The sequence below is a fragment of the Melanerpes formicivorus genome, unplaced genomic scaffold (genome assembly GCF_026170545.1).
Source record: "Melanerpes formicivorus ecotype bairdi unplaced genomic scaffold, bMelFor1.0.p_v2 SCAF_98, whole genome shotgun sequence".
Lineage (NCBI taxonomy): Eukaryota > Metazoa > Chordata > Aves > Piciformes > Picidae > Melanerpes > Melanerpes formicivorus.
Window position 1 is genome coordinate 915,137 of NW_027142450.1, and position 16,099 is coordinate 931,235.

The 16,099-nt window shown below is 41.7% G+C and overlaps 1 protein-coding gene across 1 annotated transcript in view; it reads right to left on the minus strand.

Annotated features, from left to right (window-relative positions):
* WDFY4 (WDFY family member 4) overlaps nucleotides 1-16,099 on the minus strand; it is a 124,868-nt gene that overhangs the window by 46,523 nt on the left and 62,246 nt on the right. Inside the window, exons 40-43 of the mRNA XM_068166163.1 lie at nucleotides 10,281-10,358; nucleotides 9,186-9,389; nucleotides 8,343-8,394; nucleotides 5,728-5,894 (exon numbers count right to left, since the gene is read on the minus strand). Of these exons, the coding sequence (XP_068022264.1) occupies nucleotides 5,728-5,894; nucleotides 8,343-8,394; nucleotides 9,186-9,389; nucleotides 10,281-10,358 (501 nt within the window). The remainder of the gene's footprint in view (nucleotides 1-5,727; nucleotides 5,895-8,342; nucleotides 8,395-9,185; nucleotides 9,390-10,280; nucleotides 10,359-16,099) is intronic.

Sequence of the window (16,099 nt, forward strand, 5' to 3'; positions counted from 1 at the left end):
CCCTCAGGGTTCTGTACCGGACCAGTGCTGCTCAATACCTTTATCAATGATATTGACAGAGAGATTGAGTGCACCCTCAGTGCATTTGCGGGTGATACCAAGCTGAGCGATGCAGTTGGTAAGACTGAAGGACAGGATGCCATCCAGAGGGACTGGAGCAGGCTGGAGAGGTGGGCTGAAGAGAATCTCATGAGGTTCAATAAGGCTAACAGTAAAGTCCTGGACCTAGGTCAGCACAACCCTCAATATCAATACAGGCTGGGGGATGAAGAAATTGAGAGCAGCCCTGCAGAAAAGGACTTGGGTGTACTGCTGGATGAGAAGCTGGATATGAGCCAACAAAGCACACTTGCAGTCCAGGAGGCAAATTGCATCCTAGGCTGCATTGAAAGAAGCATGGCTAGCAGGTCAAGACAGATGATTCTGACTCTTTGTTCTGCTCTGATGAGACCTCACTTGGAGTGCTGTGTACAGCTCCAGGGCCCCCACACAAGAGGGACATGGACCCACTGGAGTGGGTCCAGAGGAGGGTCACAAAGATGATCAGAGTGCTGGAGCACCTCTCCTATGAAGGTAAGCTGAAAGAATTTGGATTGTTCAACCTGGAGTACAAGGACACATCAGCAGGCATTGAGAGAGGAGATAGAATGAGCCTCTTTTTATCAAACCATAGAATGTACCTCTTTTTGTCAAACCTTAAACTTCAAGCTCTACGGCAGTCACCAGGATCAAATCCATTTCTTAATTTTATGTTATTACCTCCAACAGAATGAATTACATCTGCACTGTTAGAAATACTAGAGTCCTTGGGCTGAGTCAGTTGCTCTCATTTGAAGTACAGGGTTCATTTTATTCTAAGTGAGTAATAAAGACCTGACAAAGAGGTATACTAGAGAACCCCACCAGGAGAGTCTTGTACTCTCACACTGAAACACCAAACAGCCTGGAATTATCACAGATTAAATAAAAACTTTCCTTTTCTGTCTGAACAGAATCCAGCCACTGCAATCATTAATCAATGAAGCAAACATGACATAAAATAACTGAATAATTGCCTTTTAAGGTATTGCCCAAAGTCTCTCATCTCTTGCTTGCTCTGTTCAGTCAGATGTAGGAGGGAATTAAAACTAAAGGTATGTTTGTTTTTTTTCTTCTTGCTTTCTTTTTCTTGTTTTACAGAAGAGCTGTTTGTAAATGTAACAGTTGCATTTAAGCAAATAGAAATAAAAGCATATCTGCTCTGGGAGCCAGATTTCCAAAGGAATTACATGCCTCAAGATGAAAACAATCTTTACACAGTTTTTAAAAACACTGGAGGAGGTTAGCCATCTATTCCTAGTGGTAGACTCTTGCACTGTTGGCATGGCCCCCCCAGGAAAAAATACAATGCAGTGAAATTAAAGTCACACAACCATATCACAAGAACACACATACCCATGCCACACACTCTCCTGAGCATAACATTCCTTACAGAAAAAGGACAAAAGAATGGTTATTCCAAGTTGATTCTAAATGACAAGTCTACCTAAATCACTATCTTGCATCTTAATAACAGCAGCTCAATGGAAAGACTAAAAGAAATGTGCTAGGTATGGAGAGATTCTTGATCTTTATATTGCTTCTCAGCAACCAGTGGCTTAGGGACTTCCTGAAGCCCCTTCCTTATCTCCACTGTCACATTTCATATTATTCATGTCACATTTCTCATGTTTGCTCACAGATGTCTCTAATCACTTATCCCATCAAAAGCTACAAAAACTTCATCCAATACACAAAAGCAACGCATTCAGGTAGCACTGTGTCAGGCATCAGTAAACTGAAGTTATAATCTCTTTTTGCTCTTTCTGGTGTTTATCGAGGAATCCCACAGTACATCAGCTAGAAAAGCCCTGTCAGTAAAGTAGGGTCAATGTTATTTAGGGCCACAGAATGTGAAGTGATCAGTACATGAAATCCAATATGTTGCTAGGGAAACAGGTATGTGTTACCATGGTATGTGAGAGCAACACAGGTTCACCTCTCTCTGCAGCTCACAAGACCTCTCTTGCAATGATTGTTAGTTTGCTTGTTGCTGAAGTCTCGTCTTACTTTGAAACCTTCACACACGCGTCTCATTAATCACAGCTTAAGAATACATGACAGGGTGTTTCATTCTCTGCAGTTGCTCAATGACCAAAGGAAACTTAATCCACTGGACCTAATCTTTCGTGGTAGGGGCTCTTGGCTCAAGTTCCATCACATCTGAACTGTTACAAACACTGGATTAAATTTCTTCTGCTCAGTCTTAAGTAAAACCATTACAATCCTTAGAAAGAAAGCCTTGTGGTCACAACTTTGCTCTAAATGACCCAGGACACATTCCTGGTTTTGCTGATAATTGCTCACTCCCCTTCCCTTACTCTACTGAACCAAAACCCTCATCTGGGAAGTGTTTCTTTGGTATACTCTTCTCAGGTCTTAACACCTTCCCAAATGCTGCAAGGAAAGAGCATCAGGGAGGGTTGCAGAAGAAGGTTTTTGCCTTGTACATGGTTGTGGGCAATGGGATTGTTCTTTGTATTTGCTTTCTGTGATGAAAGCTGACATTTGTCCTGGCCCATCACAAGCCTGAGAGACTGATGTCCCTTAGTTGATGATAGCATCTGGAAGACAGTTCATTTGGGATTATGCTCATACCTCTTGCACACCCAGACATCTCTGTCTTACTTCAGGCTCCTCTCAAACAGAAAATGCTGCCAAAAACTAATATGAGCCTTACATTTCCCCTTAGGTCAGTTGACTCAAGTTCATGTCCTTCCCACTGCTCCCATGACTTCTCAGGAAGTCAGGGAATCAGCTGTGCTTGCTTGAGGTGGCAGTTAGGACCCTGAGGTTTAGTCAGGATCTCTGCAGAAATCAAGGAAGCAGCTACAGCCTCACAATTGAAGATGTTTTCATTGGAGTCAACATTCTCACTGAGGTCTTTTGCACTTCACACTCTGTAACTTCCTGAGAAGGGGAAACGGAGAGGGAGGTGCTGATCATTTCTCCTGGTATCCAGTGACAGAATGCATGGAAAAGGTTCAGAGAAGAGGTTTAGACTGGACACACAGAAGCATTTCCTTACCGAGAGGGTGGTCTGGTCAAATGCTGCAACAGGCTTCCTAGAGAGATGGCTGCTGCCCTCAGTCAATCAGTGTTAGAGACTCATTTGGACAATGCCTTTAATAAGGTGCTTTATCTTTTGGACAGCCCTGAAGTGATCAGGCAGTTGGGGCTGATGATCATTGTAAGTAATTTCCAACAGAAATTATTTGATTCTATTTGTATCTGTGATATATCTGCCATGCCCCTACAAACACCAGCTCCAAGTTGAGGAAGAGCAGCCTAGACCTAGATGCTGAACTTCATAGCTGCTCCCTCTTTCAACTGAGCCTCTTCTTTAATCATCTTTTTTCTCCCACACATGGATCCCACTCCCTCTGATTTATGCTAGTAATTTCTATTATTGTTCTTGGCATCTCCTGTGCTTTTTCCAGCCCCTCCTTCAAGGAAAGGCATTGTGCCCACATTTCTGCTAGGCCAAGCACCCCTATTAACTCCAGATTCATTACCCTAACTGCTTGAATTTCTTATCATCTCAAATGACTTGCTGGTGAACAGAGGTTTACTTTCCTCCAAAATTCAGAATTTCCACACCAAAACGGTTCCCCAAGTCTTCTACCACTTTCTTCATCAATTACATGCTTACAGCATAATAACACCCTGGCAAGACTCCTTTAGGTGATTAAAGAACAGAGGGGAAATGTTGCCATTGAGGGCTCAAGTTGCAGATAAAGGAATTCAGTCTCCCTGTCTCTGCTGGTAAGCCAATGTTATTTAAAGAGTTGGCTCTGGCTTTTGGTAGGCAAATTTATAAAGTAGGTCAGATAGGTTCCTATTTGTATTTCTCTTGCAAAATTCTGCAGCAGCACATATTGTGTAGGATCACACACATTGCTTAGAACTTCTCTTTCAATGCCAATGGTGTGCACAGTGTCAGTGTACTAAAGACACATGCAAAATGTAATCACCTGTATGCAGTGGAGCCTCAGCTGTCAACCAAGCAGGTCAATAGCATTTGATCTGTTGCTTCTGCAAAAAGCCACCTCACATGTGAATAGGTACAAAGGTGCCTGTTTAATATTACTGTAAAACAACAGCGCTGGGTGACATCAAAAATCAACACTCACTTTCCAGACAAGGGTTATCCCTGTGTTTTACAAATTGATCTAGTAACAGCGAAAACATGGCAATGACTTTTCTGTGCAGTAGGTAAGATGGTTCCAGTTGTCTGGTTAGAGCACAAATAGCTCACAAGGCAGCCATTTACCAGGCAGGACCGCAGCGCACTAAGTGAGCACAGGACAGCTAATGTCACCCCCTACTGCTTTTTTTAATACTTCTGTCAGCTCAGCAACACAGTGACTGCTGCTGGAAAAAAAAACTGCCTGGCATTTCTGATGGTTTCCTGTGGAGTTACACGGAGAAGAGACAGACAGCTTGAAGGCTCAAAATGAGATCTGTGCACAGAAAACATGCCTCACATTTTCACACCAGTCTCTTTCTGCTGGGGAGAAGCAGGGGAGGCAGGGGGAAAGAGGACAGGAAGGCAAATAAATTATGTTGTAGAGACAGACAGCGTACTAACAGCTCAAATAGCATGAGGAAGCCATTATGTTAGAGAGCACAAGTGTGGCCCATCCACTGACAAAACATCAGGAAAATTTGGCAATGATATTGAAGAAAATAAAGTAATTGTTTCTGTATCTGTGTAAAACTATCACAGCACTGGGATAGCTGAGTTTAAACACTCCTAATCTGACCCTTGTCTTCCACTTTGGAATACTAATTTTTGGGCCATCAGGGGAAGTGATGCCACTGGATGAAACAGGTATGCTGCAAAAGATCAGAGAATGAGTCCAGGTCTACTCCTTATGACAAAACCTCACACAGACATGTTGGAAATGGCTATACACAGTTGTAACCCATTACAACAGTGTTTACCCAACATCAAGGATTTGATTTGGTGTTAGTACTGTGGGAATTGTGATGAAAGAAAAGGGCAGATTGCTATCTTTCATGCAAAAGGATTAAACTTAGAACACCAGATCAAAGTTACCATCCCCCTAACAATCATGCCTATTTCCTCCACAACTCACATTCTTCTGCCATGGTCCTTTTCCTTATGTTAGGGAGAAATCTGGGGAAATGGCACCCAGTTCAGTACAAGAAAAAAGGACAGCACAAGTTAGGTGACACATGATAGAAGCATAAAAAAGAAAGCAGGCAAAGTCTCTCTGGCCTTAAATGGAAGAATCTGTCCAGTATTCATGGAAAGGCAAAGAAGAGAAAGGCATGTGAAGGAAGAAAACATTTCCAGGTATTCATCAGGAAGAGATTTAAATATCACTGAACTATACAAAACTAGTACACTCTTCCAGAGGTAATAAATAAATTTCATCCAGGCAGTGTTCTGAGCAAGAGTAAAGGTGGAGAAGCAGGACAGGAATTCTCAGAGTCTCATATTTTGCCGTGTTTTAGGCAGATGATATTGTCTCACAGGTATGACAAAAACTTCGTTGCACAGTGATGGTGTTTGCTGTAGCCTGAATCCACCTGAACGCCAAACTGAAAGGCCTCCATATCCTATTCACCCTCTAAAAGGACCACCCTCCCAGAGAAAAATTTCTAATTCATCTTGCCTACCTTTTCATTCTCTGCAAACTCCTGCAATATAATTTGCCTCTCCACACACAGTTCCAAGAAATCTTCTGAATGGAAACTTTCATGTAGAGCAGGGAAGAACGTCAGCTGGTTACAATCCAATCTCTTCTCAACCATCTCCCTTTCTGCTCCATTTACCATCAGCTCTCCTATATCAGTATAAAAGAGATTGCAGTTTTAGTGGCAGAAGGATGACACCAAAAGTGTTTGCAATTTAGACTTTTACCCAATCTGTTCTACCTTGGGAAATAGCATTATTTATCTGGAAAACAAACAAACAAAACACCAACCATCCAACCAACCAAAACCCCAAAGGAACAAAAAAAAAAAAAAAAAGGCAAGTAATAAGTAAAATCTGTGACTGCTAAAAGAAGGATGCTTACTTCAGGTAGATGCACTCAGACACAATACAAATTTAACACCTATAATCACTGAAGATCAGGCAATCAATAAAAACTGAAAATGGTAGACATTCAGCCATATGCACTCAGCAGGATTTTGAAAGAACCTAAAGAGAAACAATCCACTAATATCTTGCCAAGCTGTGTTCCAATTTTTGCATATTCATGCATTGTATGCATTTACAGAAAGCATGGTCAGCTTCCTTACTGGGGCAAACTGTGTAACACTTCAATGTTGTTTGGAGTCTAGAACAATGAGAATACAGAATACAGAATTAACCAGGTTGGAAAAGACCTTCAACATCATCAAGTCCAGTATATCATCCAACACCATCTAATCAAGTAAACCATGGCACTAGGTGCCTCATCCAGTCTCTTTTTAAACACTTCCAGGGATGGTGACTCTACCATCTCCCTGGGCAGCACATTCCAATGTCCAATCATTCTTTCTGTGAAGAATTTCTTCCTAATATCCAGCCTAAACCTCCCCTAGCACAGCTTGAGACTGTGTCCTCTTGTTCTGGTGTTGATTGCCTGGGAGAAGAGACCAACCCCCACCTGGCTACAACCTCACTTCAGGTAATTGTAAACAGCAATAAGGTCTCCTCTGAGCCTCCTCCTCTCCAGGCTAAGCAACCCCAGCTCCCTCAGCCTCTCCTCATAGGGCTTGTGCTCCAAATGCCTTACCGACTTTACTGACCTTCTCTGGACATCTTCCAGCAAGTCAACATCTTTCCTAAACTGAGTGGCCCAGAACTGGACACAGGACTCAAGGTGTGGCCTAACCACTACTGAGTACAGGGGCAGAATGACCTCCCTGCTCCTGCTGTCCACACTGTTCCTGATACAGGTCAGGATGCCATTGGCCTTCTTGGCCATCTGGGCACACTGCAAGCTCATGTTCAGCCTACTGGCAACCAGTACCCCTAGGTCCTTTTCTGCCTGGCCGCTCTCCAGCCACTCTGACCCCAGCCTGTAGCACTGCATGGGGTTGTTGTGGCCATGGTGTAGAATCTGGCACTTAGATGTGTTAAATCTCATGCCGTTGGACTCTGCCCATCTGTCCAGCCTGTCAATATCCCTCTACAGAGCTCTCCTACCCTCTAACAGATCAACTCTTGCCCCTAACTTGGTGCTGTCTGCAAATTTACTGATGATGGACTCAATCCCCTCATCCGGATCATCGATAAAGATATTGAACAGGATGGGCCCAGCACTGATCCCTGGGGGACACCACTAGTGACTGGCTGCCAGCTGGATGTGACACCATTCACCTCCACTCTCTGGGCTTGGCCCTGCAGCCAGTTCCTAACCCAGCACAGAGTGCTCCTGCCCAAGCCATGGGCTGACAGCTTGGCCAGCAGTTTGCTGTGGGGGACAATGTTAAAGGCCTTGCTGAAGCTCAAATAGACTACATCCACAGGCCTCCCCACATCTACCAGGCAGGTCACCTGATCATAGAAGGAGATCAGGTTGGTCAGGCGGGACCTGCCCCTGCTAAATCCATGCTGGCTGGGCCTGATCCCTTGGCTGTCCTGTAGGTGCTATGTGATTACACTCAAGATGACCTTTTCCATAATCTTGCCTGGCACTGAGGTCAGGCTGACAGGCCTGTCTCACATGACAGAAAACTTGGCCTTGGAAAATGAAAAATGTTGACATTATTTTAAAGAAATCTAGTTCTATTTTGAACACTGAAAAACAATTTAACATCTTGATATTTTTTATTATTTCCTTCAACTCTCCATTATTTTGCCCATGTTCTTGGAAACTTACAATTCTGATTACTGTTTCTCTGAGCCATCTATCACCTGGTTTTAAATGCTATTTGAAAGACAGAATTGCAGTGTCTACTAAAATTAGGAGTAAAGTCTATGCTTTTCTTTCTGAGCTTAAGCCGTTGGAAGCTTTCCAGGTGCCTGAGAATGCTCAAAGATCTAATTTAAAGTTAGTTTTTTTGCTTTCAGATCTTTCTGATGGCAACAAGAGCAACAAATTCTGAAGTTTATATACCACCTATAACAATTGCATCAGTGGTTTCCAAGATGTTACAATGACATTTTATCCCAGAGTGCTGACAATAAAGTTTTGGGTGGATTTTTTTTTTCATTAGATGAGATTCTGATCCAGAACTCCTCTCACTAACTTCAGCTCCCTTTGAGTGCTGGTGTCAACAAATGAGCCCTAAAAGGTTACCTGTATTTACTTCAGCAGTGGGAGTTGTTTCATTTCTGTTTGGTAGGAGAAGCTGAAAAGAGAGTAAGTATGACTAGAGTGGCATATGCAGGCACACAAACGTAACTCAGAACTGCAGAGAAAACCAGATTGCAAATAAATGCCTTGGATATTCAAATTCACTCATTGGAAAGGACCCAAGGAACAATTAAATGTAAGATCAAATGTCAGCAACTAAGCAAAAGGACTACTGTCTTTTCTAAGAAGACATTTTATAAAACCAGTTATAGAATGAAAACCATACCACCCAGTCTACAGAAAACTGTCAGAATCCAAGCTTCACAAAAAATGTCCTAGACATAAGAACCTCTTGATACACTGAAGTACTTCACCTTCTGGTTAGTTGCGTATGGCACTTAGATACTAGAGAGACAGGCAGTATTAAATATCCCACATATGCAATTCACTGCTTAGCTCAAACCATTCTGATTCCCTATTTGATAATCTACCAATTGCAGCAGCCTTAGAGCATAAGAGTAACAGGACAGTGAAGCCTTCTAACTGGACCCTGCTGCTTACACTGGGAAGCATGATATCCATGAGATATTACAAGCAGAAATTTATGGTCAGGTTATACTCTCATCTAGCTGGGGAGATCTTCTATCAGAAAAGAGATAATCATTCTATTGCTGCTAAACAATTGCAGCCTCTCTTTCTCTCTCAAAACCAGATATGTTCAGTGGGTTCAGTATGCATGACAGTGCATATTAATGAGTTAGGTGACGAGAACAGGAGGAGAGAACAGAATATAAAGTCACCAACAACTGTTATAGAAATTGTGCACCTCCAGCAAAAGCTTTCTACCTCACTCTTCATTTGCCTAGTTGCTGCTTGGGTACTTGCATGTTGAATCCTCTTCCTCATTCGTGAAGGCCCTTCGTAACAATCAAGAATCCACCGTGGCTCTAAGGATTGTGATGCATCCCTCCACGGGCCCTTTCTGTAGAAAAGCTGTTCTTCAATTATCATCCAGTCCTTGGCCGCTTTGCTGTAACCGCACTGCAGCATCTGTGGGACAGAACGACTTTTGGCCATCTTTTGCAGGCTTCCCTCCTTTCATCTAGTAGTGGCACCACCTCAGTGTTTCAGAGGGATCTATCCAACATACCAGATGGGACCACTTCAGAGGAAGCACTGCAGACCCAGCAAACACTGGACCACCTGACTACTGAAAGTGTGTGGTGGGAGATGCTACTAGTCAAACTTAGACAGTGACAAATATAAGCACGTCACAAATGTTAACATCTTTGAAAATGGCTGCTTTCACTCAACTCAAAAGCAGTGAGACAGGGGAATGTCATCACAGAGGTTTTATTCACTCTTTTTTCTGGCCAGTGTTTGTGTCAAATGGCAATAACCATGCTTGCTGAAAATACACTGGAAATCTCAGTCAAAAGTGTACTGTTCTCTCTCCAAGCATGGCATGGATTTCTTATTGCTATGTAGGAGGTGTGTGCAGGGAGTTGGGGGGGGGCATTAAAATGCCAATTTAAAGGAGATAATTGGTGATAAATTGAAAGAATAAAAAGTATGTTGGTCTCTGATGATCAGCCCTGAAACAGGAACATACTTGTCAGATTTTACTGTATATGAGCTTGGGACCTCTTGAAAAGTTTTACTGGATGCTAAGAAAGGTCAATATCCTCACTTTCATTTCTGCCACTGTAAGAGTGGAATTTAAACAAAATTTTTAAAGGCTCCTGAAGATAAAGTGAGGAATCTCATTGGTGAGTGATGTTGTATCACACTTGACGCCAGGAACAGAGTATTGGTCTCTTCAACTCAGCACTTCTTTGGGCATGTGACTCAACTCACTTCTGAAGAGACCAATCTGTCAGGGTAGTGCAGGCACATCTTTTTCACAAGAGAAAGCTGCTGCACAGTATTTCTGTTCTTTACCTGTGCATGGTTCTTGTACAAAGACGCGTACAGCTCCTGCCCCGCTCTGCGGTACTGTTCCATACATGAGACAAATCCCTGGAAGAAACATCAGAGCACATTACACCAAGGTGCTGCGTTTTTGACAAGAACAATTAGGGAATATGGCTTATCTGTAAGTTAAATGTCTCTGCAGAGAGTACAATTATAAGGCAATCACCTGAGAGAAAGTTGCACTCTTGCACCACGGAGATAAACATATTCATGATCTTAACAAGGACCATTAAGTGGAACTACTCATAAGCAGTGAGAAACCAGAAAATAAAATTTAAGACTTCCACTTTTGGGTGTGATTTAGTTAGTACTGCAAGTAGCATGAAAGACCTTTATTTCTTGTGGAAACCCTTATAGAGGTAAGGATCTGTAGCAATACACCTACTCCCTGCATAAGCAGAAAGTGCAATGGTCTGTGCTGTCTTTTGCAGACAGGACATTGACTGCTTCTGAAAACATTTTGAGATTTGAAACCTAAGCCCTCTGGTAACAAGTGACTTAGAGTATAAATGCACTGTTCACTGGGAATATGATGCAGAGACATCTGAGCTAGCTGTAGAACTGGAAACTTGTAGAGCTGCACTAATGCAAAGCCACTCCCATAATAACTGCCTCTGCTCTGCACAGACATTCCCCAACTACACATAGAATCATAGAATCAACAAGGTTGGAAAAGACCTCAAATATCATCAAGTCCAACCTGTCACCATAGACCTCACGCCTACTAGATCAGGGTACCAAGTGCCATGTCCAGTTCCCTCTTGAACACCTCCAGGGATGGTGACTCCACCACCTCCCTGGGCAGCCCATTCCAATGGCTAACAACTCTCTTAGTGAAGAACTTTCTCCTCACTTCGAGCCTAAACTTCCCCTGGCGCAGCTTGAGACTGCAAAGACATTCCCCAAATCCCAGTGCTCCTCTGGTGCTGGTTTCTGGAAATACATGTTATCCAAAACAGTCTGGCAGAAATTCCTGGCCATTTTTCCTTTACTTCCAGAATGAACTAGACTCACAGAACAGTGAACATGCATTAACAGTCATACATTCAATGTGCCATGTTACTGAAATGAAATTCTCAACCTAAGGCTTTCTGTGCAAGTATAAGACCAATGAACTGCTGACAAAAGGTTGAGTTGCATACCCCACTGTGCAAGCAGATTACGCAACCTTCAGCAAGACGTAAGTGCCCTACCTCTCCAACCACAAAACAAAGACTATTATACTAACCTCAGAGTTACACAGACTAAGATCGTGAGCAACAGTACAGTGTGGTGAGATCCTTAAACTCAGGGAGTAGGGAAATGAAATTACTTCTATTGTCTTCTTACCTATTTCACTAAAACCCACAGGTTTTGCTGTCAGCAGGTTCACATAACCAAGACCATATAACCACATAACATAGATCAGAGAATTTCAAATGCTGCTCTTTATTTGAGCCTCTCTTTTGAAAAACAAAATAAATCAGCAGAAATATTATTAAACTTAATGGAAACCTTCAAGTGCCAATCTAGCATCAAGCAAATTACAACAAAATACTGCTTAAGATATTCACTATCCTAGTGATTCCTCAGATGGATCTGTTACACTTTATTCAAATCCAACCTTCCAACTTTGGAAATGCTAGGTTTATCTCCCTCTTTCTCCTAGCTATCAATCAAGACACCTGAAGCACCAGAAAGGACTCTGATATAACAAACTGTCCAACACTCAAGGGACTGTTCTAAAAGTCTTGTAACTCCTACTTTTATATATAAACACAAGGATAGTTGTTTCATCTATTTCTCCCCTAGGTCAATATTTCTTCGTGTGACTGCTGACAAGTAGCTACTGGAAGAAGTTCAGTATCACACCCTTCTTACTATCAGTCACAGGTAAGAATTCTCCTGTTTGAAAGTGCATTTCCTGGGAAAAAATACTAGCTATTCTATTACAAGTACAAGATGCAAAGTCTAATCTTCTGGAGACAGCTTTAATTTTTCCCAGATCAAAAGCTCTCTGAAAAAGCAACTAATTTTTTACTGAGGTCCACTGACACCTGACTCAGGATGATGCTCCTAATCACTACTGAAAGAAACAGAATTCCAAAAATCCCAGTATCCAAATAAACCATAAATATCTATTCCATGTGTCAACCACATGTGTAGGAAGGATGCAAACTTACTTGAACATGATTAAATAAGATTTCTTACCCTTCCCTGGAACTCACACCAAAGCCATGAAATGGGAAAGAAATAAAAGACATGCAAGTGGCAGACCATTAGATGCATTACAAAGATTAGCAGAAGTATCTGTTCCTTTGACAAATTTGTGAGGATTAGAGGTGGCAGAGAAAGCAGGAGCTCTTTGGAGATTACACAGAAGAGGTTAGTGTGTCCTCAGTGCCATTCACACCTCCTCATGCCCATCCAAGCTCCCCTGACAAAGGTGAGATTGCTGTGAACCACAGCATGAGGCTAAACTGCTGTGAAAGTCCCAGCCTTTCACTACCTAAACCATGGATCAGATGGGTAACTTTTAAATGCATGGACTCTGTGCCATGTTGGCAGTGATGCTTCACAGCAAACTGTCTAGCTGCTGCTTGCACTGTGCTATAATTAAGTTAACACACAAGGTCTATGTGGTGTGCCGATTACTGCTGGCTGCCAGCCAGGTCTGTACCCCTGCCGTGAAGTCACATTTATTGGTGTTTCCCTGCAGGAAGCTCCTGTTTTACATTGATGAAAGTCATTACATTTTTGTTTGTTTAAAGCATCATTAAACCTGTAATTACAGTTGTGGCCTCACAAAACTATTCTATAATTCATATAAAACTCCCATAAAGGCTGACCTAGAAAGCATCTCTGTGCTGTTGAGCTGGGCTCAGTACAGGAGAAGAGTTGAGGTCTCAGCTCTATATGGACATAGGGTAAAAGTCATTCAAAATAGACAAGCAATTCCTCCAAGTACTAACAACCATTTCTGATACCCACAGGCTCTTCAAGTCTAGTCAGTGCTCTACTGGCAGTTATTTCCAAGTTGTTCACAGTCTGTTTTTCAACTCACGGTCACTGATCAGACCCCTACAGTCAAAGCCCACCTTGCAAGGGTAATTGCTGAATTTACTGACCCATCTCCTAGCCTTTGAAATATATGAAGTGTCCAAAGAAAGAAAAATTTTGCTGGCCAAGTCTGGAAAACTAAAGACTAATGACTTTGCCTTCCAAATGAGCTATAGCTAGTCATCTTCAACCAGACAAACATGTCCCTGATGATCATCCCCACAGGAAAACCATCTGGTTGTAAAATGAACAGTTAACAAAATTAGAGATCACTGTGATTGGAAGAAAAAAAACACCAAAACCAACAAACTGAAACAAACCAACAAACTGAAACAAACCAACAAATATAAAACCTCTCAAGATTATGCAATAAATACAAAGTATATATATCAGGCTATTATTAATTAAGCACTCAGTGAGAACAAAGACATGGTAATGCTGAATGAACACTTGGGCAAGAAAGTGTCTGATTAATAAACAGTTTCCATGAAAATCTGCTGCCTCAGATTCCCCAGCCAAATATATAGTGCTTGAAAAGGTGATGGAATTTACAAGCTATTTTCCTGTTAAAAAAAAACAAAACAAAGAATACAAAATCTCTGTCCTCTTGCTGCAATGAGACCACACATAAATAGGAAAGGAAATGCTTAGTACTGAGGAAAAATGCTCCTCCAACAAGGAGAAAAATACTGTCAAACAGAGAAATTAGTATTAAAAAAAACTCTGAGAGCAGAATTCTTTATGATTTCTTTCAATTAAAAAGCAATTGAAGAACAGCTTGTAATAAAACAAACAAACAGACAACCCCCACACCCCCAAAAAACCCAAAACTTGTCGAGGGGGAAAAAAAAAAAGGCAAAAAAAAAAGGTTGAAGTGTGACTTCTAATTTAAAATACTGAGCTCTGGAATGCTTTCTCTCTCATTATAGATAGATATAGACATAGATACAGACATAGATAAAGACAGGTATATCACTTAACACACTTGCCCCAATGTGGGTGATGGCTGCAAAAGGGGGAAATGGAAAATCAGTATCATTAGAATAAGAAGAAGGTGTGATACTCATGTGATAAACTCTTGCCATCTTAAATCAAACTGGAAAGCTGCATTTTTTTATGAACTAAGAAAGTTAAGGAAATGTCATTTTATAAAGAGTAAATAATTCAGTTTTGCTTAAGCATGTATTTACCATCAGTTCAACATTAAATAGCATCCACCTGTGTTGCAGCACTACTCCTCTCAGCAGGCCCCATATCCCAGATCTGTCCTCTGGACTGCATGCTCTAACCAGCATGGATCTCCTGTCAATGATGATGTGACTTAATCAGGCAGAAGGCTCTCACAAAAGCAGTTGATTTTTGCAGTAATCATCTAAAGCTGATAATCTTTTTAATAAAACATTCCTGACTCACATACCTATAAAGCCAGACTCTTTTGAGATGTGAAAACTATCTCCTTGTACTTCAGTTCTCACACTCCTTCTTTTTCCACACATCTAATCAGAATATCACCTCCTGATACGCATGAGTAAATCCCAACACTTCTGGTCCTTTCCTGCTAAATCACAGAGAATAAATCAATCCCTTGTTCATCAGCCTCACAGGCAGAGCACAGGATTACAGTTAAAATGGCAGTTTTAGAGAAAAATATCCAATTACTAGAGCTAGGTGAAGTCTGCAATTCACCAGCCCTCTATATTCAGCTACAGGGTCAAATTAGCATGCTCTATTGCATTCAGATACATGGCCAAAATTTGTAACAGTCTTCTACTGCTGCTAAATCTAAATCAGAGACTAGGTACATTTCTACCCTGTGCAAACAGCAAGCCCTCATCTTGTGACTGGACTGCCTTTCAAGTAATTGACTATGCACTAGGAAGCAAGCAGGTTCCTTCCAGGAGAGGAAAACCTGTTTCATTAGTCAACAGGTATCAAGCATTAAACTGAGGCTGATAACATGTTCCTTGGCAGATTAAAGAACAGTTTATCCTAGTACTTTGCATGCACTCTCTACACTGAGTGTTGTTTGCAGGCTCTTTTGAATCACAAAATTGTTATTGCTGTTTGGATTTTACTGTTGCCTTGCCAAAATTCATTAAACTTTTCAACAGAATGTAGCTCCAGCAGTTAAGTGTCGCATGGAAACTTTGTGCCTCAACCCACTAGGAGGCTAATGCACTGTGCCAACTGCTCCTAAGGATCATGGATGGATTCCTGGCATCACCAGTTGGCTGGGGAATAGCAAACTTAATGAGAAAAGCCTCCATATTTCAGCGCATCATAAATGTACCCCCAGACAAGGGTAGATTTCAAGAGGATAAGCCCAAAGTACAGTGTACATGGGATGAGTCTTTGACACTGCATTTATTAGGTCAACTCAGGCAGCACAGATGCAGCTCTACTATAGCAACTGTATGTATGTATGTATGTGTGTTTGCATACATACTCCTTCAACAGTGAATACCACTGAAGAGATGAATTCCTGGGAGAACAAATAACTTGTCTCCTAGTAGAAAAAAACAGCACAATGGGTGGTGAGAAACATTTGTTCCTTACTCCTGTCTCCAAGAATTACTTCTGTGGCTTTGGACTCAATCACTCAACCTCTAGAGGGCTCAATTTCTGTCCTGATACATCAGAAATGTTAGTTTTTACTTCTAATGAAAGGTGAAGGTCAGATTTTGGCATTGTAGGGAATAGCAGTGAGGTCTCTTCTTGCCTTCGCTTGGTCTTCCTTACCGTTTTGA